A 25346-nucleotide genomic window follows, 5' to 3' on the forward strand; every position below is an offset into this window, starting at 1 on the left:
CTGGGAGCAGCATCATGGAGATAAAGCCATACTTGATGGACAGTTGAGGAACTTGGCTGGGGATCAGCCCAGAACCTCAGCTGCTAGGCAAGTGCTTGGCTGCAGAAGAACATCCCCAGCCCTTGGGTCTGTGAGTCCTGCTGAATGTCCCAGGCAGCACTTGAACTTGCACTCTTTCAGGCTCCCTCCTGTGTGCTGAGATTACAGGGCTATACCCCCACACATGGCCATAGACATGGCCATAGACCGGACTTCCGTGGGTGTTCAAGGCAGGTGTTTATCTTGTACTGAGCCAGCAGCTAGTGTAAAACATTATATACCTTCCCTAAAGGGTGCCTGAGTCGGTCCTGGTCCGTTATTGACTTAGATCTCCTTCAGTGTGGAGGTATTTGAAAACGAATCTTTATCAGCCAGCTGGGGCATAGACTGTCACACAGATGACCTATAGTTGGGGTACAGGTGGTGAACTTTTTAAAAAAGAAACAAAAAGTTGCTTGTGTCTGAGGTTCATTGGAACTCAGATTAATTACACTCATGAAATTCCAAATAGCACATCCAGAGGGATCCTGGCAGCAAGTTCCAGAAGTATCCAGAGTTGCTTTGCTGCTCTGTCCTCCTGGTTTGAGGTGGAAATAGTTCCTGTGGCATATCCATCTGGTGTCAGAAGGTAGAAGTTAACAAGGCTTGTGGTTGCTGGTGAGCTTTCTGTTTGCAAGCATGTCTGGTTATCCCCTCACCATCTCCTTCATCTCTAGCCTGCTGGCCGTGTGGGAAGCACGCCCATGTTGTGTGTAAACACCTCCGAAGACAGACTCTCTGTTCAGAGAACGTGGAAAGATAGATGGACTTTTTGATGAGATTGCGATCACCTAGTGTCTGTCTTTCTATGGTTTCACATGTGTCAAATGGTTTTTAGTAGATTTGACTTTAAAATACTAATTTTTTAAAAAGCAAGTAGTAAATTAGTAAGGACTTGGCTGCAACTGGGCAAGCAAGTAGATGAGGTCCAGGTGGTGATTTTTTAAAAAGAGGAAACAACACCCTAGAATCCAATTGGTAATGGGTCCTAGGCCAAAGATCCCAAAAGCAGTCAACCCCTTACATAGCCTCCTGGTAACTGTAAAGGTTTCTTACTTTTTTTTAGAGCCAACTGAGAAACCATGAGAGAGAACAGCACTGTCTGCCCAACACCTTGTCAGTAGCTTCAAATGAGCCAAGAATTTCCCGTGATGCCGCTGATGGAAAGTGTATTCAGGAAGGTATCTGTGCATTTTCATTAGCATCTCTTAACTGTACAGGATGATGGTTTTCATTAGGGCATTTTTGTAAATGCGTGTAATGTGCTTTGGTCACGTTCACACACACACACACACACACACCATCATCCTCACATGTGCCTTGTTAAATTCGGGCTGCACTGACAAACTTATGAGGTGAAAATGGAAGAGTGTGTATATTCTCCTCTGGTTCTGTGCTGTGGGTGGGAATGAATCTTTCCTTTGTTCCTGCGGAATTTCTGAGAACTGACTAGAGTAAATTACATCTAGTTCTGGGTCAGAAGTACTAAATTTGCAAGGACTGCAGCTGGGCAAGTAGATGTTATGGTTAAAATTTGCAGGGGTCTGTAAGAGCCAGGCTAAGCCAGAGAAGCTGGAACACAGAAAGCAAGCCTCCGCCCCTTCTCCAGCACCAAGTGACCTGCCGAGGCAAAGCTTTTGCAGATGGCAGCCCCCACCTCAAACTTTAACTGAGGGTTCCTGCTGTGATCTTACTCTTCTCCAAGTATGACTGCCAGACTTCATCTGCATTATTTAAACACACACAGAAACCTTTTATGTACTAGTTAGGTGCTAGTCGGCTGAGTATCTGGTAATAGGAATATTAGAATCAAAAGATTTAATTAGAGTTCCATGAAAAGGCGATGCCACATCCAGAGAATGAGGGATAGAGTGTAATAAGCTGTGCTTCCTGGCATTGGTTCACGTAAATTGATATGCTTTAAATGTCTTCAGTGTGGTACATAGTGTTTATGGGAAATAAAACATATTGGGGTGACTTTCCTTTTTAGATTTCCTAAGAATTAAAGTTAGAAACAACTGCAGAGTAAAATGTTTTACCATAATGTCTCATTAAATTATACCCCAGAAAGCATAACTGATTCCAGAATGTTTCTGAAGGAACTGATTTTGACACTACCGAAGCACGAGAATCCCCTTGTCAAACAGATGCCATCCCTGTAAAACCATCCCGAACAAAAGGAGTTTATGACATGGCATCTGCTTCCGAGGTGGATGGCTGAGCGAAAAGAGCTTTGTTTCCTTTCTACAGAATAGCCCTAAATGCCTCTTTTTATTTTAATTCATTATGTTTCCATATCCCTTCTAAAGGAGACATTAAGCATTAGACATGATTGGCCCGTAAATCCTAATGAGGGAATAAAGTACGTGTGACTCAGTAGCGCCACCTGCAGTTGACTCCAGTGCTGGGACTGTTTCCAGCAGCATTAGAAGAAAACAAGGGCTTAAAACTACCCAGTGTTTTTAGCAGATTCAATGAAGACTTCAGCATGACCACTCAAATCATTGTTCGCACCTTCCCCTGCTCTGCAGTTTTTATCTGTGACTTACACGCTTGTTCCTGGGGTTTAAGATTGTATGCCATGATCATCTTGTTGGTTTGGTTTGGTTTGAGGGTTTTGTTTTTCATTTGTTACTTATTTATTTTTGTGGTGCTGAGCAAGCACTCTTCAGCCGAGCTTCACCCCAGGCCTTACCATGTTTTTAGTTTTAACCCCCACTTAGCTGCATTTGCTGTTCTGTCATAGTAGTGTAGCAGGCATAGCGGACCTCTTCCTGCATATTCTCCTGGATGGGTACGTGATTAATTCAGTATTGTTAGGAGTCGTGCTTTGTTAGAGTTCTCTTACTTATTCTGTAAGCTTATTAAACAAGGTGGGAGGAAGGTGCCTGGCTTTGCTGTTGTATAGCACAGACTCCATTCAGCCTGCTTCCCGTAAAGAGACCTGATAGAACAGTACTGCAGATGTTTGATCAGGCAGAAGGCATGGCATGCCTATCTTGAGCAGGGTCTCCTGTCAGGCGCTGGTAGTGCAGTGAAGGGCATCAGTGTCCTGGAGGAAGTCAGGACTGAACTAGTGGATATAACGTCAGCAAACCCCCTGGCATGGCACTTCTAGCCTTCCAGACAGTGTTTCTTTGTGAAGTTTAAATTGTCCTTTCTTAGAGACCTGTCATTTGTGCAGCCCTGCGTTTTAACGCCAAAACTGCAGAGACTGTGCCGAGACATGTGCAGAAAAAGTGCAAGGCTTATTCAAACCATTCGGTGAGACCCACTGCTTCCCTCCCATTCTGTAGAAAAGATAAATGAGGCCGGCCTCAATAGGTGTCATAATTTACTCATTCTCAGACCAGTGGCAGAGCAGAAATTAGGCCCAAGTTGTTAAACTTTAAATCCAGTCTGGATTCTATTGGAAACATTTGCCTGAAGTAGCATGGACTCTCATTCTGTGCTATATTAGGCTTTTCCATCTGTCAGTTTTATTAGTTGTCATTGATCTGTAATATTTCTCACAAAAAACCATTATCCAGTGTTTCACACTTCATTTTTTTCAGGTCTTTAAAAAAAAAAAAAAACTATATTTGGAACAATGCCATTTATAATCAAGTCCAAGTTTTTAACCTACCAATTAAGAGCAATACTTAGATTGTAATTATGATTAGTGTATTAATGTTATAGATTTATACCAGGAAATTGCAACATTTTGTTCTGCCTGGCAGTAGTTATTAGCTAAAGAAAATTTCAATTTTAGAAAGCTTGAATTTAACTTAAGAATTTTCTGCGTTGAAATTGCAGCATGGGTTTTCTTTTCTTCTGTGCACTCCTTCCCACCTAGGCTTGCTTCATGGCTTGCTTCCTGCCAAGAGCACACAGCTCTTCCCACTCTGCCTGATCCCTGAGCGTCCATGCTTATCTGCTGTCTGAAAATAACACAGTTATAATGAAGATGCCCTGGGCACCTGTGAACAAAGCACAGGCTGTCTTCAGGAAACAGTGCTTATGATGGAGTCCTACAGCTTATGTTGTCATGTGTGAACTACTCATTTGCAGAATGAACTAGTAATAGGGCCTGTCTCCACTGGATCCAGGTTTGCTACATGTGAGGGAGCTGAGTATTTACAGCCTTTGTCCCCAAAATCCATCAGCCTACTAAGTGTGCCTGTACTGAATTGTGGAGCACTTCAGAGTTGGCAACTGCTTTTCCTTGTCAGTTTAATTGAAGGCTGACATTTAGCAGTAAACCGAGCAAACCCACAGGGTAAAAACTTGAGACGTTTTGTAAGTAGCTCACTAGGTATGACTTTGGCCACACTTTAGTTTTACTTATGTGGCTCACTATTTTGGTGCATGTGTGTATGGGTACTATATGAATATAGTGCCCATAGAGACCAAAAAAAAGATCCCCTAGAACTCAGGTCATAGTGAGTTAGAGACAGTTGTGAGCCACCATGTGGGTTCATGGAACTAAGCCTGGGTCCCCTGCAAAACCAGCTAGTGCTTTTAACCACTGAGCCATCTCTCCAGCCTCTGGCCATACTTTATAATTGTATTATCTTGGGCTGTTGGCAAATAGATGTTTCTTTAAGACACTGTGCCTGTTGCAAATTCACAGTGTACCTTAGATAATTTAGCTGCTAAACAGTCAGCTTAGCAGCTGGGAGCAAGTTCATTCTGCTGTAGAACTTGGAACATGGTTACACAGAACCAGTCCAACCTGCCCATGTTTACAGGTCAGATGATGTTCATCTCATGCCTACTGATGGTCTGGGTGCAGGAGAGTCTAGGGAGCTGCTTAACACATGTTAATTATACTGTAGGAGAGCCATGATTAAAATGTTGGCACATATTAATTACTTGTTCATGATGGGGTGTATGTGCTGCTATGTGAGTCTTACCAAGTCATGCCTCTAAACCTCTCTTCTTGAAGGGAACAAGTCTTCAACCCAGAAGCAGTATAGGTGCGATGTGTGCGATTACACAAGTACAACATATGTTGGTGTCAGAAACCACAGACGAATCCATAACTCAGATAAACCATATAGGTAAGTGTAATGACTCTAGAATTCTAATGCTTGTATTAAAATATAATTTGATGATGATGATGATAAATATTTTAGAAATAGTTTGGAATGTGTGGGACTTGTTGAAACATGTTAAAAACTTAGAAACTATTACATACTGGTTTCTTAAATCTCATTTTAGTTCATTAGGAAACGTTTATTGTGAGTCTTAGTACAGCAGATATTCTGGGGCAGTTGGAATACTGGAAGATATCCATGTCTGCCAGTTTTAATGCTCTCATTTCGCTCGAGTATGAATTATCTTAGCAGTTTCCAGTGCTTTAGAGCCGGCTACCATGATGTAAGGTCAGATACTTGTCTATCCCAGCAAAAAGTCAAAAAGCCTAAAGGAGGTAAAGGGCCTGGGAAAAGATTGGTTCCTGAAAATTAAGCTGCTATGGTTTGAGCAGTGTCATTTGAGAAGTTTTGTCATGTGTGCATTTAGAGAAAATGACGTATTCTTGGCTAGACAGAATCAGCTGCTAAGCAGTGACCACTGTTCAGTAAAGTTTACCTCCTGAAGGTAAAAGGCTACTTAGAGTAAAGGTGTGAGCATTTCAGAGGGTGTCCACCCATCCCAGAGCCACAGCAGGCACTGTCCGCACGGCCAGGAACATGGATGCTTAGCCCCTTGGCAAAACAGCTTTTCCCCAATTTAACTGTTTCTGGATTTTAGGTGTGATACTGATGAGTCTGAACAGGTTGCAGCATTAATTAATCTAAATAATGGTATAACTAGAGTTTTCCTGCCTTGCCCACAGTCAGGACAAATCTTTGTCACGCGCCAGTCCCACAGCCACTCAGACCCAACCAAGTAAACACAGAGACTTATATTGCTTACAAACTGTATGGCCGTGGCAGGCTTCTTGCTAACTGTTCTTATAGCTTAAATTAATCAATTTCCTATGGATTATACCTAATCTATACCTTGCCACGTGGCTCGTGGCTTACCGGCATCTTCACATGCTGCTTGTCACGGCTGGCAGTGACTCCTTCCACCTTCCTGTTCTTTCTTTTCTCCTTTCTGTTAGTCCCGCCTATACTTCCTGCCTAGCCACTGGCCAATCAGTGTTTTATTAATTGACCAATCAGAGCAATTTGACATACAGACCATCCCACAGCATAATGGTTTTAACTTTTTCTATTCATGACCCCTTTTTACCTGAGAAATTTTTACAGAGCTCCAGGTATGTGGGTTTCTAAAATAGGTATACAAATCAGATATTTACTGATAATCACAAGAAAACTTATGTTAAATGTTACTCGGTATTTGTATATTTTACCATTTACTAAAGACAGAAGCAATGTTAAGGAGATGTGTGTACTTATATATTTTACATAAAGAATTATACCTTGGTTGAGCAATTGAAACTGAAGGACATAATGTCATCTTCAGCATTTTTTAGAGTTAATCAATATTTTGATTTTATAGTTATCAAAGCTAAGAACACCATTCCTCATAAATACCTGGTACAAAGTAGCAGAAGTATGTTTGGGGCTATTTCAGGAACTTACAGAAATTCTGTCTTGCTCCCAAGCCAAAATTCATTGAAGATTTTTTTTTTTAAATGTAACTCAAGTCAGTATTTCAGGCAGAGATTTTTAAAAGCAAACTTTGTAATGACCACAATCTAAAGAGAGATGGCTTTGATAATTGTGCAGGAACTGGGAGTGTAGTCGGTTTGTAGAGTGCTTGCCTTGCAAGGTGAAGTCCTGTCATCAGTCCTAGTGTTGCATAAACTGGGTGTGGTGGCATGGACAGAGCGGGCACTTGGGAGTTAGAGGCAAGTAGATCAGAAGTTCAAGGTCATCCTCAGCTCCATGTGGAGTTTAGAGCCAGCGTGTGCTTTATGAAACCATGTCTCAAAAAAAAAAACGAAGGTTTTGTTTCTGTATTTAAACGGTGTATGTCTATAAGGGCAGAAGCTTCTCAGGTAAAGTAAAAAGCACTGCAATTCAGAACATCACATAGTCTCATATCTCAGCTGAGGTGCATCAGGCCACATCCATCAGCACTTCCTGACTTGACAGACTACTCAGGGCAGGGTGTGCAGGTAGTGTGTTCGGAGCAAAGACTGCAGTGAAGCTGCCTGATGGAGCACCCGTGAGTGCTGCCAGAAACAGCTCCGAGTCCTTACATGTTTGAACTAATGCTTGATTGCCATGCATTCAGAAACCCTTTACTGCTGCCGTGTTGTTCATGATCCAGCTTGAGAGACTGAGAGCAAAAGGAACAGACACAGTTAACCTCACACAACGTGGTTTTGGGGCTGGGGAGTTGGCTCAGTGAGACACTGGCTCCTCTTCCAGAGGACCTAAGTTCAGCTCCCCACACCCACAGGGCAGCTCGCAGCCATCAGTGACTCCAGTTCTGAGAGATCCAAAGCCCTCTTTGAGCAGCACACACACACACGTGGTGAACAGACATAACACCCATACACATTAAATAAAGATTTGGGGGGGGGGCGGGGAGGGGTTTCAAGACAGGGTTTCTCTGTGTGGTTTTGGTGCCTGTCCTGTAGCCCAGGCTGGCCTCGAACTCACAGAGATCCGCCTGGCTTTGCCTCCCAAGTTCTGGGATTAAAGGCGTGCACCACCACCACCCGGCAATAAAGAATTTTTAATGTGGCTCTAAAATGTAATGTGCTTGTGCTCTCATGCACTCTGTGTGTGGGGGCGCGTGCTCGGGAGTGTGCTACATGTGCGTGAGAGTGTGTGTATGTACGAGTGTGTGTGTGAGTGCGCAGGTGTGCATGTGTATGTTGCTAGTCTCAGGCCTGCAGGCATCTGCTGGTGTGGGAGCTCTGGGAGACACTCAGCTTTGCCTTAATACCTACCTCTATTTTCAAGGCAAAGAAGGATTTTTACCAAAACATGACGGCCATTCATTATTGCTAGTCATTTAAGTGCTGTGCATTCTCAGTGAGGAGTCTACAGGATTGAACATGTGGGAACACCTAGGAGAGCCTGGTAGAGACAGGGCTTTCCTGATATCAGAAAGCTTTCCCTTTAAATCTCAGTACCTTTATTCTTGAATGTAATAGGAGGTATACCAAATACACATGATTTGGACAGGATATGTCTCAGGTTTAGAATTAGATCATACATTCACTCATTGGGAAATCTGTTGCAAATCTGTTATGTCCCAGGTAACAGAAGAGGCATCTTTAACATCACAGGGTTTGTGGATAAACTTACTGTCTGAGACGAAGGTTCCAGGCCCTGATCCACAGGACTAGGCAGGACCTAAAACTCCCTGAGTAACAGCATGATGAAACAAGAATTATTTGTATACTACACATGTCAGCCAAAATGAGAACACTCAAAAAAGACCGTACAAAAGTATCCTCGGTGTGCATATAAGGTGTATATGAAACATAGGTGGGTTTGCTTAGATTTGAATCTTATTATACATACATTAATACTCCATAATGCAGAGTCTGAGCCACTTCTCTGACTCTGTAGAGGAGGTTTCAGCTGAGTGGATTAGGCTCATGATATCTGCTGTTGGCATGCCCTGTCCTGCTGCATGGGTTTATGTACTCAGATACTCTGCCAGGACTTCATCTCCATTGGTACAGGTCTGCGACTCACTGAGCTGGGAAGCACAACCTTCTTGGTATCTGGTTTCACCCGAAGACCACAGCAGTCCTTTCTAATTACTTCATAGCCAATCTGGTTCCTTTTTATTGCCTGGTAAACTCATGGTCAGTGTTTGGGCTTGTCCTCACAGTCCACCTTATATGCGTTTCTGATTATTACTTTGTTTTCTCTCTTAAGAAAAATGTGGTAAATTCTCATAGAACAAGAATGCCTTTTTGTACAGATAGCTGGTCTTTGTCCAAATGCACAGGAGGTTCCTTGTGTGTTTGAGCACCTCTGGTGTTAAGGCTTTTGGTTTTCTCTGTTGTGGTTCCAGTCAGCCCAGCCTGTCTGTGTGATCTGGCAGATACTCTGTCATGTGTGAGCTCTCTGCCTGTGCCAGCATTAGTCCTGGTCTTCAGTCTGACCCTTCCAACTTAACAGGGTTTGGGCTAAATTCTGAGTCCCCGGCCTAACATGTAGTAGATGCTCAATAAAGGCTCACTCATAGTTTCTGATATGCCTCAGTTTTGCTCATTTATAAAATGGTTCTGGTTTGCTACAATTTTCATTGAAAAATAAATGCATGTTAGTATTACTATGCCTTTTTAAAGAACTGGCCAAATATATATATGCTAAATTGTATACTGCCCTGTCCAAAAATATTGTTAGAGTTTCCTATAAACATTAGTTTGATCAAATCAAGAACCTTACAAGGTCAAAACACTAAGTTTGATTGTTAGGTTCCCTCCCTCTCTCCCTCCCTCCTTCCTTTCTGTCTGTCTGTCTTTGTGATGTGTATGGGTGTTTTGCCTACATGTATGTCTGTGTACCATATGCATTCACTGTCCATGGAGGCCAGAATAGTTAGTCAGATCCCCTGGGGCTGGAATTAGAGAAGGTTTGAGCTGCCACCTGGGTGTTGGGAATTGAGTTCAGGCCCAGGGGGAGAGCAGCCAGTGCTTTTAACTGTGATCCATCTCTCTAGCCCCTTTGGTTAAGTTTTTTATCTCTCTGTCCCCACCCCTTCTCTCTCCTCCCTCCCTTCTTCCTCTCTACTCCTCTGTCCTCCACTCTTCTTCTAAATGTCTTAAATCAACTTGCTGATTAAAGTTAGCATACACCCTGAAAATTACATCCCAAATTCACACTTGATGAATAATCACAAATCTCTCCAGCTTTTGACAGCACAGCCTTCTTGGCCTTCCTGTCATTAAGTACCCTCACCCCTTTCTCACAGGCACCATCTTGACAGAAATTAGTTTTGTGTGTTTTGAACTTAATAGAAATAGAACCATATGGTGTGTGGACGTTTATGCCTTTTACTCATTATTGTGTGTGTGAATGCTAATAAACTTCATTTCTATATTATGTTCTATTATAAGACCATAATATATAGTTGAGGATATAACTCAGAGGCAGGGTGCTTGCCTATGTGCACAAAACCCTGAGTTGATTCCTGGAGCTACCAGAAACAATTATTTACTCGTTTTGTTATTGATAGACATTTGGATTGCCACTAGATTTTCTTCCTTGTTATGAATAATTCTTTCTTAAACATTCCTTCACCTGTTTGGGGTGCACATAGGAAACAAGCCCATTTCTGGTCGCTTGATACATGGCAGTAGGGTTTCTGGACCTAAGGTGGAGGCAGTGTGTTTAGCATGGACAGTGTCAGCAGCTGAGGGAAGTAGTAATGTGAGCTCCTGCCCTCCTTAGTGCTGTGTGTTGTCATCGGGTGTGGCGGGTGCACTGGTCCCTCGGGTAGCTGCTGCCCACTACTGTGCTGGTTTGTTTGCCTATCCTTGCTGGTGTGCAGGAGTTCATCTTTATTCTGCATGGAAGTCCTTTGCTTAGGCACTGCTGATACCCTGTCCTGTGCAGTGGCTTCCCTGATATCTGATGTACAGGAATTTCTAGATTTCCTATGGTCAGTTTTGTTCATTTGTATCTGAGACTCTTAATGTTTTTAACTCTGAGAGTAGCTCTGATTTTTCTCAGGAATCTGGGGGTAATGCTATAGAAGTAAAAATATAACATAATAACCAGCATAAATAAATAAACCTTAAAAACAGCCATGGGAAGCGGAACAAAAAAACCTTGCAGGTTTCTGGCAGTGAAAATAACATAGTGGCCTGTGGGCAGTGTTAGCAGTGAGGAGAACAGTGTGTTAGAGAACACTGCTCTGGGCCATGTGCTAAATGGGTGCTCCTGTATCTAGGGTTATCTTCTGTTGTCTGCCATAGGCAGGTAAACAGGCTGGGGTACATGAAGTACAGTGTGAACCCTTGTTCCTGTGGACCTGCCTGCCTGTGCTATGCTGGAGGCAGCATGCCAGGCCACTCCACAGCAGTAGTGTGAGATAGCAGGCATTCCCTATGCTCAGGGTCGCTGAGTCGGGAATGTGGAAAGGGCACATTCCACATGACAGGTCTGGAGCCTCTGCAGGGAAGATTTAAAGCCAGAGGGGAGCAGACAGCTGAGGGGTCATCTGTCAAAGGCTCCCTAACCAGTCTGTGGCTAGTGCTGTGTTGGCTGCACCTCAGCTGGAACACGTCCACAGGTGCCCAAGTCTGCAGATCATGTCCCTTACTTACGTCAAATGACATAGTATTTCCACATAGCCTATGCGCATGCTCCTGTGTGTGTCAATCAACTCTAGGTTCTGTCTAATAACAGTGTCAATGCTGGCTGAGCGGGTATTGTTGAGAGGACAGCAGAGGTAGAACATGTGCAGATTTAGTGCAGATGGACTTGTTGTGGAGGGCTGACCACATTGTTTTTTATGACTTGAAAGCCACATTCCATCATCACCACCACCACCACCACAGTTAGAATTGTGTGTGCTTTAATCTGTAGATGTTGACTCATAAATCAGTGCTGTTAACCTAGGGGAGAGCTTACATTTTAGAGGCATGGGTTGGTTTTAAAGAACACTGTTTACCCGATAATTTAATCTGAACAGTGGTGTGGGTGATGGGGCTTTGAAGGACAAGCTGAAAGATTTGTTCCCACAGTGACGGGAGCCTTTAAAATCATCTCAGGCTATTGTGTAATTTAAATCACCACTAGGTCTTTTTCTTTTCTTTTCTTTTCTTTTCTTTTCTTTTCTTTTCTTTTCTTTTCTTTTCTTTTCTTTTCTTTTCTTTTCTTTTCTTTTCTTTTCTTTTCTTTTTTGTTTTGTTTTGTTTTTTGAGACAGGGTTTATCTGTACAGCCTTCCTTGGCTATCCTAGAACTCAACAGAGATCCACCTGCCTCTACCTCCTGGGTGCTGGGATTAAAGGCCTGTGCCACCACCTCCCGGCTAGGTCTTACTTCTTAAAGCATAGAAAATGAGGGCTGGAGAGTTGGATCAGCAGTTAAGAGCATTGGCTGCTCTTAGAGAGGACCTAGGTTCATCCCAGCACATACTTGGTGGCTCTCCGCTGTTAGGGGATCATATGCCTTCTTCTGATTTCTGTGGACACCAAGCATGCACTGCTACACCCATGCACATAAAACATTAAAATAAATAAATCTGGGCTGGAGAGATGGCTCAGCGATTAAGAGCACTGGCTGTTCTTCCAGAGGTCCTGAGTTCAATTCCCAGCAACCACATGGTGGCTCACAACCATCTGTAATGAGATCTGGTGCCCTCTTCTGGCCTGCAGGTATATATGCAGACAGAACACTGTATACATAATAAATAAATAAAATTTAAAAATAAATAAATAAATAAATCTAAGAAAAAGAAAGCAAGCCAAGCTTGGTGGTACGTTCCTTTAATCCAGCACTCAGGAGACAGAAGCAGGCCAATCTCCGTGAGTTCAAAAGCAGTCTAGTCTATATAATGAATTCCACAACAACCAGAGCTACACAGAAAGACGCATAGAAAATGAATTGTGTGTAATAATGCAAACTTGGTTGCGATATTTCTATTGAGATGTTTAGTATGTTAAAAACATATTTACCCTGCCTAATACATCATAAGACATTCAGCTTCTCCTGGCTTCCATCTGGCTCTCTCACAGCAATTGTTAGTTAACCTTGGAGGCTAACCAAGGAAGGGCCCAGGCCAGGGAAGTAGTTGTTTCAACCAGCACCTGCCTGCAACTGTGTTAACTGCCTTATAATGATGAAGTAGTGATGCAAGGCCTGTAGGGTAATTCTGATCTATTGTTAGTCAAGACATGAGAAGCCCTAACTAAGTCTCCTCATTGGCTTTCTTTTGATGACAACATTGGTGTTTTGTGCAGTTATGGACGGGGTGTTCTGATCATCATAGAAAGTGGTTAGTTCTGTCATTCCAGAGCTTTGAGGCAGCAAGGCTTACTCACGAGTTGTCCAGACTGGCCAGCAGTTGACTATTAGACTGTTTTCTGGTCTTCTCATGTCACAGGGATGGTTTTGCCTTGACAGATATGCATAGTGGAAGTGCTCATGGCTCTGTCACAGTATCAACAGGCAGCTCCACTAAAGAAACAGTAGATTGGTGGCAGCTGAAGTCAGGGCAGATGTGCCCAGGCTGCTACTGTCTGGGTGCTTCCACCCTGTGCTCCCAGGGGATGTTCTCCTAGATGAAGGTAGGCTGTTGCTGCCCTCTTAGTGTGGTGTGTAGATGTTCTCTATTAGTCTGTTTTAAAACACACGTTGTCCTTTCTCCCTTCTCTGGGAACTTGATAGATTTGGATCAGATTGAAATAGGGTCAGCTCTTCACAATCTGACTCAGCAGAGCATGTGACCATGTAAGGTACTTGTTGGTGAAGAAGGTGAGCACAGTGAAGTAGTCGGGGTGGTGCTGTGCTGTGCTTGTAGTCACTACTTTCTTAGTTGCTGAAATGAAACGCCTGGTAGAACCAACTTAGGGAGAGGCTCTGGCTGGCTGTCATTTGGTGGTGGGGTGGCATGGTAGAATCCATGGTGATAGGAGCAGCTTCTGACCACAAAGGCAGACACAGGACTTGGCTTGCTCATACCGCTGGACCAGGAAGCAGAGCTTGCCAGAACTTGGGCCAGGTTGGAACCCTTGAGCCCCACCCCTGTGGCTCTACTCCTGCTGTACACAGCAATGCTGTCAGCAGAGGCAGCTCATACTTCAGGCGTACAGTGGGCAAAGCCTGATGACCTGAGGGTGAGCCCCAGAACCCACATAGTGGAAGGAGAGAACCAACTCCACGGGTTGTTCTTTGCACCTGTGCCATGGGAGGCACATACCTGCTTGCATATTAATATTCTCTCCCCCATCCCTCCCCTTCTCTGTCTGTCTCTCCCTCAATAAACAAACAAGTAAGTAAATGTAAAGAATAAAGCATAACAGTGATTCATTCTCAGTTTACAATTTATTATGAGTATATGAGTGTGAAGTATGTATATGGGAACAAGAATGTCGGCAAGGACAATTTTGTGAAGCTGACTTTTTCCTTCCAACTTTATGTGGGTCCCAGGGGTTTGAAACCAGGTTACCAAGCTTGTGCAGCAAGCACCTTGACCCACTGAGCCATCTTGCCAGCTCACTTTTTAAGCTATGGGAAATGTAGAGATTCAGCTAAGGAAACACATTCTAAGAAGGATGTGTGAATAGCATTCAGATCTCCTTCCCGAAGCTGAGGTCCCCTCTGATCAAGTGAGCATTGTTTCCTGTTGAACCTCCTCAGTGTGTCCCCGTTGTCTTCACAGGGACTCCCATCATAGTATCCACTGTTGTTAGTGTCCTTGTTGTAGCTCAGGAAAGGGTTGTGTCTGCTCAGTAGAGAGGGGTGGAGAACTTTGTAAAGAGATTGAGAAAGCAGGGGGTGCTCTCAGCTGAGCAAGTGGAGTGCTCTGTGTGAGTCACCAAAGAGCGTTTCTGCTTAGGAGATTTCAGAGTTGTTGTGGGGTTTTTTTGTTTGTTTGTTTGTTTGTTTTTTTGAAAAATCTTTGTTGTTCTGTTTATTTGTTTTGTTTCTTCAAGACAGGGTTTCTCTGTGTAGCCCTGGATGTCCTGGAATTCACTCTGTAGACCAGGCTAGCCTCGAACTCACAGAGATCCGCCTGCCTCTCCCTCTCGAGTGCTGGGATTAAAGGCATGCGCCACCATGCCCCTCTCCCCCAAAACTCTTTCAATGTGTTTGTCCTTCACAGACCTCCAAAAGCTATTTGGACATTTATATCTGAAATAATGTGATTCCCTCCCTACATAAGTGTCTATTAATTTAAAAAGCATCTATGTCATCATTCCCGGTTTATCCCTGACACTATAAATGCTGAAAGTGCTTTCAGAGTGCTATGCCCCAGTCTGGAGCGTTATCTCAGTGGTTAAGAGCACTGACTGCTCTCCCAGAGGACCCAAGGTGATTCCCATCACCACAGAACTCTCTGTAACTCCAGTTCCAGAAAGTGTGAAGCTCTCTTCTGACCTCCGCAGGCATCAAGTACACACATGACGCACAGACATATATGCAGGCAAAATACCCGTACATATAAAATAAGTAAATCATTTAAAAAAAAATTTATTTTAAGTCCTGTGCTCCATACTTCAGGAAAGGTGAGGGATGCCAAGAAGACGGGGCCCACACACAGTCTCAGGGGTCCTGTATCTTAGGTGTAGAGGTGGAGTTTTCCCTTTTTCTTAAGAATTACAAGAGGAAATAGACTCCCCAAAAGAATGGCAGGGTACATGTTTGATTTTTTATGAATTTTTTATTTAGGTATCTCTTATGGCACTTGACATAAAAGAGAACAAAACAGCTCGACAGTGCTGGTGGAGTAACTTCCCTAGGGTCGAATGTCACACCCATTGAAATACATGATTTTAGTGAGAAAACACTCAGAACAGATCATCATAGCTCTGGGTACAGGTTAACATCCACCTTAGAAGTTTTATGTCTGCAGTTTCTTTCAAAGAAATTCTGAACTGCAAGAGTAAAATTCAAGAGTAGAAGCAGGCACCTCATAAGCTAAATAAACTATACACCATCCATGTGGATGAATCAGAGGTAGCAAAAGCCCAAGGAGTGGGCCACAGAGTGATACATCAGATAGAATGGGTATAAAACCAAGAAGTAAAGCAAGTGATATAATAAAAACATCAGAAAATTGATGTCTCCTTTGGGGAAGACAGACTTGAGATCTTGGAGATGAGGCTCCCTCCCAGGGTGTGGTGTTATTATTCTTCAGCAGGGATTACCTGCTGTGTTTATCATTTTGTGAATTGCATTCATACCACTTTCCCATGATGAGTTCCAAAATAAAACATTTCTTTAGCTGAATATGAAAATTACATTTTGCAGGAGGATGGGTAGTTAAGAAGTGTAGTTTGGGGCCAGCAAGATGACTCAGTGGGTAAAGGCACTTGCAGCCAAGCCTGATGACCTGAGTTCAGTTCCTGGAACCCACAGGGAAGGGGAGAGGACTGACTCCTGGAAGCTGTTGACTGGCCTACAGTCTTGAATACACATTACACAATAAGAGAGTGCAATTTAAAACAAAAACAAGAATTAAATGTTTCTGTTTAGTAGATATTTCTTACCATTTTGAATGAATAGTATATAGATACACATGAGTTTTGTAATCAGCCTTTCTGATTTTCTCTTAAATTACTTTGTTACATTGAGATCATGTTAAACTTCTAAATTGATTTAGAAAACATTAACAGTTTTACATGACGGGCTTTTGCATTGGTTCAAGTCACACTCTGCACATAAGTCATGTTTTAAACTTGTCTTCATATGTATAATTATGAGAATCTTTTCTTTTTCTTTCTTTGAGTTTTTTGGCTTTTATTTTGTTTTGTTTTTCTGTATTTTCGAGGTATGGGGTCTTACTGTGTAACCTTAAACTTACTGTTCTCCTGCCTCAGCCTCCCAAGTTGCTGGGTTTATAGGCTTGCATTACTATGTGTATATATGTGTACATATATACACTTAAGGGAGGAAAGAGCTAACTCCCAAAAGTTGTCTTCTGACTTCCACACAAGCAAGCACACACTCATACATAAAACAAATAAAATACATCTTACGAGGAATATTTTAAAATGTACTAAAAACCTTTCTTGCTGATTTTCCTTTTTATGGACCAATATTGGCATTGGTTTGTGAGGAATAAATATAGTTTTTGGTTGGTTGGTGGTGTTCCTCTATCATGTTCCAGTATGTAAAAATAAACCAGTTTGTTTCTCTGTTCTGGTGGGAAAGCAGTAGTTGTTAGCTACATCCTTTTTGCTGTTCACAGCCATAGTGAACAGTATGTAAACGTGTGCTAGAGAGCCTGTAGGGAAAAGCCCAGGATGATGTATGCAAATGTTCTTCATTGTGTTCACCCTTACATACAACTGGTGTGTTCCATCTCTCCACATCATGGAGACTCTTCTGCACTACATCATAAGCACACTGTCTTTTATCTCATATGACTGTGCTGGATTTCTTGGATTATTAGTGAGCTTCAGCATCCTTTCAGGTTTCTAGTTTTTGGGAGTTCTGTTAAGAATTACCTAGTCATGAGGCTGGAGAGAAGGCTCGGGGGTTATGAGCACTAGCTGCCCTTCCAGAGGACCCCAGGTCCAGCTCCCAGCACCACATGGCAGCTCACAACCACCTATAACTCCAGTTCCAGGAGATCCATTACCCTCTTCTGCCCTGTGAGGACACTACATGCGTATAGTGTACAGATGTACATGCAGACATAACATCCATATACATAAAAGTTTTGTTGGGGAAAAGAATTGCCTTATCCTTGTCAGGTGTGGTGGCATATGTTATGATCCTAAATTCAGGCTGAAGCAGGAGGCTAATTTCAAAGGCAGCCCAGACTACACAGGGAGAATATATTAGGTTTTTATTGCTGGCAAGTGGGCTAGTGTTTCTCACGGTCAGTGGTCCTTAGGATATGTAATGAAAAAGTGCCACTTGCTGTCTTAAAAGTAAGTTTGAATCGGTTAGGATAAGAGTTAACTATCTCATGCCAGCCCTTTCTCATGGGTATAGGGAAGAGTTGAGAGATCTGCTTTGTTAGGCTTGTGATTGAGCACATTTATAGTGTCCAAAAAGATCATACTTGTACAATATAAGCTGGAAATTATACACTTAGGTGTTTTCCTACAAAATAAAAACTCTTATTCCCCAGAAAACATGCATACAGATGCTTATAGAAACTTTATTAATTGTAGCAAAAGCTAGAAGGAAGCTAGTGAGATTTCTCAATCAGTAGAGTGCTCCTGAGCAAGCATGGTAATCACAGGTCCAGAACTCACAGAAGGAAGACCTGAAAAGACATGGTGTGCTTGTAATCCCAGTGCTGGGCATGGGGAAGCAGAGATTGCTGGCTTCCTGGGGCTAGTAGCTGGCCAGCAGCCCAGCATTCTTGGTGAGTTCCAGACCAGTTAGAGACCCTGTCTCTGAAAACAGGGTGGGTTGGTGGTTGCCAGTCAAGGTAAATAGGCAGAGCACAGAGGACTGTGAGGACAGTGGGGCTCCTCAGCAAGACACTGCAATAGGATGCACAGAGCTGTGTGTTTCTAATTCTAAGCAGAATTAGACAAACTATGAGCACAACTTCAGACTGTGGAGTTGTAACAGATCACACTCATGCAAGATACTCAGATTTACTTACAACAGAATTTGGGGCTAGAAAGATGGGTCAGCATTTAAAAGCACTAGCTGCACTTCCAGAGGACCAGAGTTCTATTCCCAGCACCCACATGGTAGCTCACTTATTTGTGGAAGGCACTTTACTGACTGAACCATCTCTCCCACTCATCTTTCTCTCTAGATATATTTATTTTATGTGACCCACATGTATGCACTGCCCATGAAGGTCAGAAATGGGCATTGGGTCCCCTAAAGCTGGTGTTAACAATGGTTGGGAGCCACCATGGTGCTGGGAATCCATTCTGGATCCTCCACAAGAGCAGCCAGAGCTGAGCATCTCTCCAGCCCCAGGTCCACATTTCACTTTCTTGATAAACAGTGGAATAAATCATTAAACCTGTGGGTGAAGAATTTAGAACAAAAATTTTGTGCTTTACTATGTTAGAAATCTTTCTACATCATGTGTTTTCACTAAAGTAAAATGTGGTGTTTATTTAGATTCCTAGAAAACCTCATATTATAAAACATCTCCTTCCCTTGGTTTTCTTTCTTGTTGTTTATACTTCTTTCTAGTACCCTGTGAAGTCTGTGTGTGTCTTAGAACCAGTGAAAATTTAAGTTCTGTGAATGGAGGCTCAACTGAGAACACTTAGGGGGTTACAGTTAGAACCATTGTGAGTTTTTTAAATGTGCTTTTAATGTTTTTCATTTAAATAGCATAACATCACTTTCCCTCCTGCCTTTCTTCCCTTTAGTCTCTCCCAAACATCCTCCCTCACACCTCTCCCATGTCCTCCAACATTCAACTTGATAACCTGTTTTCTTTGATAATCATTGTTACACGTATATATATTCACAAACATAGATAAATACAACTTACTGAACCTGTTTTTGTTTGTGTGTGTGATTACAGGCCTGACCATCCTGCATTGGACAACCAGTTTAAGGAGGCTCATTGCTGGGAGAGCTTAACTCTCCCTCTCGGCAGCCATTAGTTGCCTGTAGTTCTTTGTCTAGGCGTGGGGTCCTATGGAATTCTCCCTTCAATGTAAACCAGACCATTGATATTGCCTTTATTCCAGCCTTGTTTATGCAGCCATTTCTCAGAGAGACTGTTTTACAGCAGACTTCTGGGATTCTGGCTCTTACAATCGTTTTTCCTTCTCTTCGGTGATGTTCCCTGAACCATAGATGCAGGAGCTGTGATGTAAATGTGTCCAGTTGTGGTTTTCTGTGGTAGTCCTCATTTGCTGTGAAGAGAGACACTTATCCAGGAAGGGTGGCTCTCACATAAAACCATAGTGAATTTTCAATAGTGTTGTGAGATGGTTGTAACTTCCCTGGAACCTGTCTTCCAGGTGCTCCTTGTGTGGGTACGTGTGCAGCCACCCCCCTTCCTTGAAGTCACACATGTGGAAGCACGCGAGTGACCAGAACTACAACTATGAGCAAGTTAACAAGGCCATCAATGATGCAATCTCACAAAGCAGCAGGTATGCCATCCCAGCCCTCACTGATTGCTAGCTACAGAGCAATGCTAGGGGTCATCCCCTAGCATACAGCACAACCCACTGAAAGTTTGCTATGTTCTGTTTTTATAAGAGTAAATCTGGGCAAATCCCCTGGGAACACGTTCCTAACCAGCAGTGGAGAGAGAGCTGACCCTACCACAGGCAGTCCAGAAGACTTGGTGTCGTCCTCAGAGCTGACTTCCCAGCTGCCCAGTGAAGTCCTAGATGCCAGCGAGCTTGAGAAACTGAACCCCACAGGCAGCAACTCTGACATCTCAGGAAGGAGCTGCAGCTTGGCTGCACCAGGCACTGAGTACTGCGTGCTGCTCTTCTGCTGCTGCATCTGTGGCTTCGAGTCGACCAGCAAGGAAAGCCTCCTGGATCACATGAAAGAACATGAAGGGGAGATTGTCAGCATCATCCTGAACAAGGACCACAGCACAGCCCTGAACACCAACTAGCTGGGAGCATGTGGGAGGGACCCTCCAAACTGCAGGTCAACCTTAGTGCCATCACTAGCTCACTAGACACAGGGAAGCAGGTGTTGTGACTGGTATTTGAGTGCTTGAGTGGGGATATAGAGCTGTGACCCTGTGTGAGCCTCTGTCAGCCCTTCTTAGTGTCAAGTGTTGATTATTAAAAGCTTACCATGGCTCACAATGAGGTGCGAGCAAATGAATTGAGAAGGACCTGCAGAACCACACTTGCCAGCTCTACAATGGCCAGGGCTCTGGTAGGGAAAGTGGCAAATGGGAAAGGATGGTTCCCACTGTCTCCAGTGGGCAGCGGGCTGTGGAATAGGCTTTATAAATCGTTTCCCTTGTGAATAAGAATTTGTCACAGACTCGGTGTAGGGGATGGTCCTTTACTCCCTAAAAAAGACGAAAAAGGGATCACAGATCACATTTGGGAAGTAAATTATTGTTTCAAATTTACAGTGACTGCCCACAAGACTCAACCAAATCTCAGGTTCACAGAAATGGGTGGCTTCGAAGAGGTTCTCTGCAATGTGAACTCAGTGAGCCCACTCCTCCACCAGCAGCAGCAGTTACCTGACCGCCTCCTCAAGCAACAGAGGACCAAGACAGTCTGCGTCACTGGGCCTTAGAAATGCTTTGGGGAGGCCGGGTGTGGTGGACAGGCTCTAATCCACACCTGGGGTTAAAAGAGAGATCACTTGGAGAATAAGAGCTGAAAGTCAGCTGTTGAGCTTTTCCTCCTTAGAGTTTAGTGGTGTAGGTACATGTAACAGAACAATACAGTATGACCGAAGGATGGTAAAACTTAAGACAGCTGGGTTCTGAGGTTGAGGCTAACCTGGTCAGATAGCAAGTTCCAGGCTAGCCAAGACATCACAATGAGATCCTGCCTCAAAAAACTAAACAAAATAATAATTGCAAAAAGGACTAGAAAGATGGCTCAGCAGTTAAGAGACTGGCTGCTCTTCTACAGGATCCAGGTTTGATTCCCAGTAAGCTCACAACCATCTGTAATTCTAGTTCTGGGGGATCTGGTACCCTCTGGCCACCCTCAGGTACCAGGTACGCATGTGGTATATAGTCATACATTCAGGCAAAACACTAATAAAAAATAAAGTCTGTAAGGAACAGAATTTTGGAGACTTGAGGATGTGGCTCAGCAGTTGAACACTTCTCTAATGTACATCTCGCCACAAGAAAACCAAACAAAAGCAATTTCTTGTCAGAAACACCATTGGCAAGTGGCTAGTCTATTTCTAAAAGAGTCCATTTGTTAGCATGGAAGGCATACTGAAAACTCGCAGCACATTTGTGCTAAAGTTTATACCATGCAGATGTGACCTCATTAGTCACCTGTTTATGTCATTATTTCGGAGGCCGAGGTGAACAGGGTGTTGCCATTTTTTGTATTTCTGATCACTTACATACTGTTGCATTAAAGCAGATTCTGTATTGCTGTTAATGTTGGTATTGTTTACACACTCAGAGGTGAGGGGCAGCTCCTGGAAGGAAAGGGTCCATTTGTGTTGACAAGATTTTTACAGCATTTGTTCCCAAAGTTCAAGTGACCAGAAAATGAGTTCCTGGCTTTCCCGGGGCACTGAGGACTGTTGAAGGGGCCAGTATGTGGAAACACTTCATGATTTGCTTTCTCTTTCTCCCCCACTCATTTTGATGACACTAGAGAAAATTGGATAAAACTTTGTCACTCTTACATTTGATTTTAGGTAGCCTCTTTTGTTGTCGTTGTTTTAAACAGGGCCTTTCTGTGTAGCCTTGACTGACTTGGAACTCACTATGAAGACCAGGCTGGCCTTGAACTCAAGAGATCCACTTGCCTCAGCTTCCCAAGTGCTGAGATTAAAGACAAGTGCCACCACACCTGGCCAAGGTAGGCTTAATTTATTTGTGAAAGTTAATTCATTTCTGATACATGGATTTTAATTAAAAAAATGAATTTATTGATACTAATTAGATTCCCCTACATTCACTCTGTGGATTTAAATAAATTTTCTCATATTTTCACAATTGAAACATTTATATTTAATGCCAAATGCAAATAATTTCCATGTTTCCATTTTTATCACCCACTGCTGTTACACACACCAGATCTATTTTTCATTGTGCTTTAATCTAAACAGTATTAGCCTTCAGTGAATTTTCTGTGGCTTTAATTTTCTAGACTTGTTTAGAAAATAGTAAGTACCCAAACATCCCACATTCCAGCAGTATGGCTCTTCAAATGATGCTTCCCAATCTTTACATGATTGCGATCATGAGTTTAAAATTTCCTCCACCCCATGGGGGAAAATTAACCCAAAGGTTCAAAGCCTCCACACTGTCATCTGTTCCTATGAGCTCTTTGGCCTGGATGAGGGACAGAGTGCCTGGTACACTGCACACCCTGCTAACATTTGCAGCAAGCCTTAACCAGTCTCTACCAAGAAGCAAGTTCCATAATAACAGAAGCATGCTTGTGTGGTTGTCATTGTTGGGGGAGACATAGTTAGGGTCACTGGCCACAGGAGTGTACTGACTACTGCTGTACGCTTTGGCATGGGAACCTTGTTGTCTATCTTCTGCGCTGACCACCTGCAGTTCTATGATTGGACGGGGAATTCTGCTTTAAAGACATTTCCTGGACTCAGTAAACATGAGATGGAGAGGTGATGGTTGTGATCTTTATAACAGTTATTTTAGGGCTTTACCATCTTGCTGTGACCATAGGAATCTGGCAGGTGCCCCCACTGACCTGTCAGCCACATGCTTACTCTATTTTTCTGTTGTCTAGAGCATATGAAGCAGCAATACCACCTGAAGCTTTTGCCCTGGACCTTTTAGTCCTGTTGTGGTAACCATTGGTGGCTTTGTAAGTGTTCTGCTTTTTTCCTCACAAAACAAATGTGAGCATCATGTTTACATCACACCTCCCCAGCGTACTTGGCTTACAAAAGATGAGCAGACTTCTGTTTCTAGTTTCATAAACACTTATTTAATCTTTTTTTTTAATTGTACAGCAAGGTGCTCAAAGTAATAGTCTATAAATATATTTAATAGAAACTTGAGTTTGACATTCATGAGCATAAGGATGTGTATTTTTTTAAAGAAATAAGTATTGTGTAACACTATGGCTTTGCTTCTGTAGCCAAAGTAGAGAAACTTCTGAAATACGATGTAAAAAAGCAACATTTGATTTCTGACACTGTCATTAAAACTGGACGATTGGCATTTGGTCATGTTATGTTGCACATGGAGCTGCAAGCCTTAAAGCCACCTGTGCAGAAGAGTGCAGCCGGCCACCAGGCATTTCCTTACCTTCAGGAGGACTGTGCAAAATTAGAATAATTTATTTTGCTTTACAGGAGTTTGTCATGTATTGACTTAAATATTGTATTTTGGTAATAAATTTTTTTGTTAAAAAACACCTGTTTCTAAGTTTCATTAACAGCACACATCCATTCTTGTCTTGGGTTTATTGATTTAGAAACTTGTGTTTGAATCATTGACAGCTCCACAAGAGGTGCTTGGGGTTTACTAATCAGTTCTGTCAACTCCCTGAGCTATCACTGGCTTGTAGTTGCTACATTTCACAAGCATCACTTAGCGGCTCTGGGCCTTCTTCCTTGTTAAACAGTTCTTTATCTTTGGCGTCAGACACAGAAATGCTTTCAGTACTGATCTGTTGTAGTTAGAACTCTGCTGAAGGCCAGTGATTACAAGGTTGGGCTCATACTTTGATCCTTTTGTGATCTATCACCAAATAATCTTTTGACATCAGATTCATTGCAGAGGCCAGGGGTGCTTCAGCTAACTACAGCACAGTCTGTGCCCTAGAATACCAGGCCTTCCCAGCTAGAGGTGATGAAAACCAAAACAATTTCCTTGAAAACTATACCCCCTTGTCCTGTGCTCTGTAGGTTGACGTGGTCCTGTCTTCTACTTTTCAAGGACCAAGTCTCAACACTGCGTTGACAAGTTAGTTGTAGAGATCACAGCATGGGGGACCTATGTCCAGATCACTGGGTCCCACATGACAGCCATAGTCATGTCACTACTGAGCACTGGAGTCGGGACTCGCACACAAAGTGTAAAAAACAACAGTTGCAAAGATTTAATATGAAAAGAAATGGACAGCATCTCAAAGGTTTTATATATTGACTATGTTAAAATATTTGGGCTATATTGAATTAAATAAGCCATGATAAAGTCATTTTCACTTTGTGTTAGCTTTTCATTGCTGTGGCAGAATACCTTTAAAAAAACAACTTGGGCAGTGGTAGCACACACATTTAATCCCAGCAGGAGGCAGAGGCAGGCAAGTAGTCGAAGGTGGAGCTTTTTGTCCCACCTGTACCCAAATTCCTGACAGAGTTTCTCTGTTTCAACCTCCCGGTCCCAAATAAACACAGAAACTTATATATTAAATATAAATGCTTGGCCAGTGGCTCAGACTTATTACTAACTAGCTCTTACATTCACCTATTTCTATTAATCTATGCATTGCTACATGGCCTGTGACTTACCAGTTCTTTGGCATTTTGCTCTTTGGGCAGCTGGCTCCCATCTGCCCTGACTGCCCTTCTTCCCCTCCTTGTTTGGTTTTCTGCCTATCCTTATCCTGCCTTGCCATAGGCCTAAACAGCTTTATTATCAACCAATGAGAACAACACGCATTCACGGCTTACAGAAGGACCATCCCACAGCATTTCTCCCTTTCTGTCTAGTCAAAAAATGAAGGTTTTAACTTTAACATAGTAAAATTACATGTAACAAAACAGTTATCCAGCAAGAATTATAGTTACAATATCTAGTCTATTTGTGTGAGAAAACACTCAATTATCTATCTTGGTGAATCTAAAGTTTGTATTTAATTTGCCTTTTATCATAACTAAGGAAAACTGTGATTATAACTATATCTAAGTCTTCAACTCCATCAAAGACTCCAGAAGGATGCATTGTTGCCTAATGACAGGGACGTCTCACTGCCTGAACAGTCACCCAATGTTCCTCTGCAATGTTGGGACATTCCATTCTGGCCTACAGGCCTAGCATATTGTCCTACCTTGTCTTGGCAAAGTTTGGCAGTTGCCT

The 25346-nt window shown here is 42.8% G+C and overlaps 1 protein-coding gene across 4 annotated transcripts in view; it reads left to right on the top strand.

The window, feature by feature from the left end:
- Znf507 (zinc finger protein 507) overlaps positions 1–20433 on the top strand; it is a 29884-nt gene extending 9451 nt beyond the window's left edge. For all 4 annotated transcript variants that reach the window (XM_037199355.1, XM_028877752.2, XM_028877758.2 and 1 more), the window contains 4 exons: positions 1145–1259; positions 5006–5120; positions 19624–19758; positions 19868–20433. In XM_037199355.1, coding sequence (XP_037055250.1) covers positions 1145–1259; positions 5006–5120; positions 19624–19758; positions 19868–20237 — 735 coding nt within the window. In that variant the 3' untranslated portion in view covers positions 20238–20433. The remainder of the gene's footprint in view (positions 1–1144; positions 1260–5005; positions 5121–19623; positions 19759–19867) is intronic.
- Positions 20434–25346: the final 4913 nt, after the last annotated feature.

Source organism: Peromyscus leucopus, chromosome 1, assembly GCF_004664715.2.
Source record: "Peromyscus leucopus breed LL Stock chromosome 1, UCI_PerLeu_2.1, whole genome shotgun sequence".
Lineage (NCBI taxonomy): Eukaryota > Metazoa > Chordata > Mammalia > Rodentia > Cricetidae > Peromyscus > Peromyscus leucopus.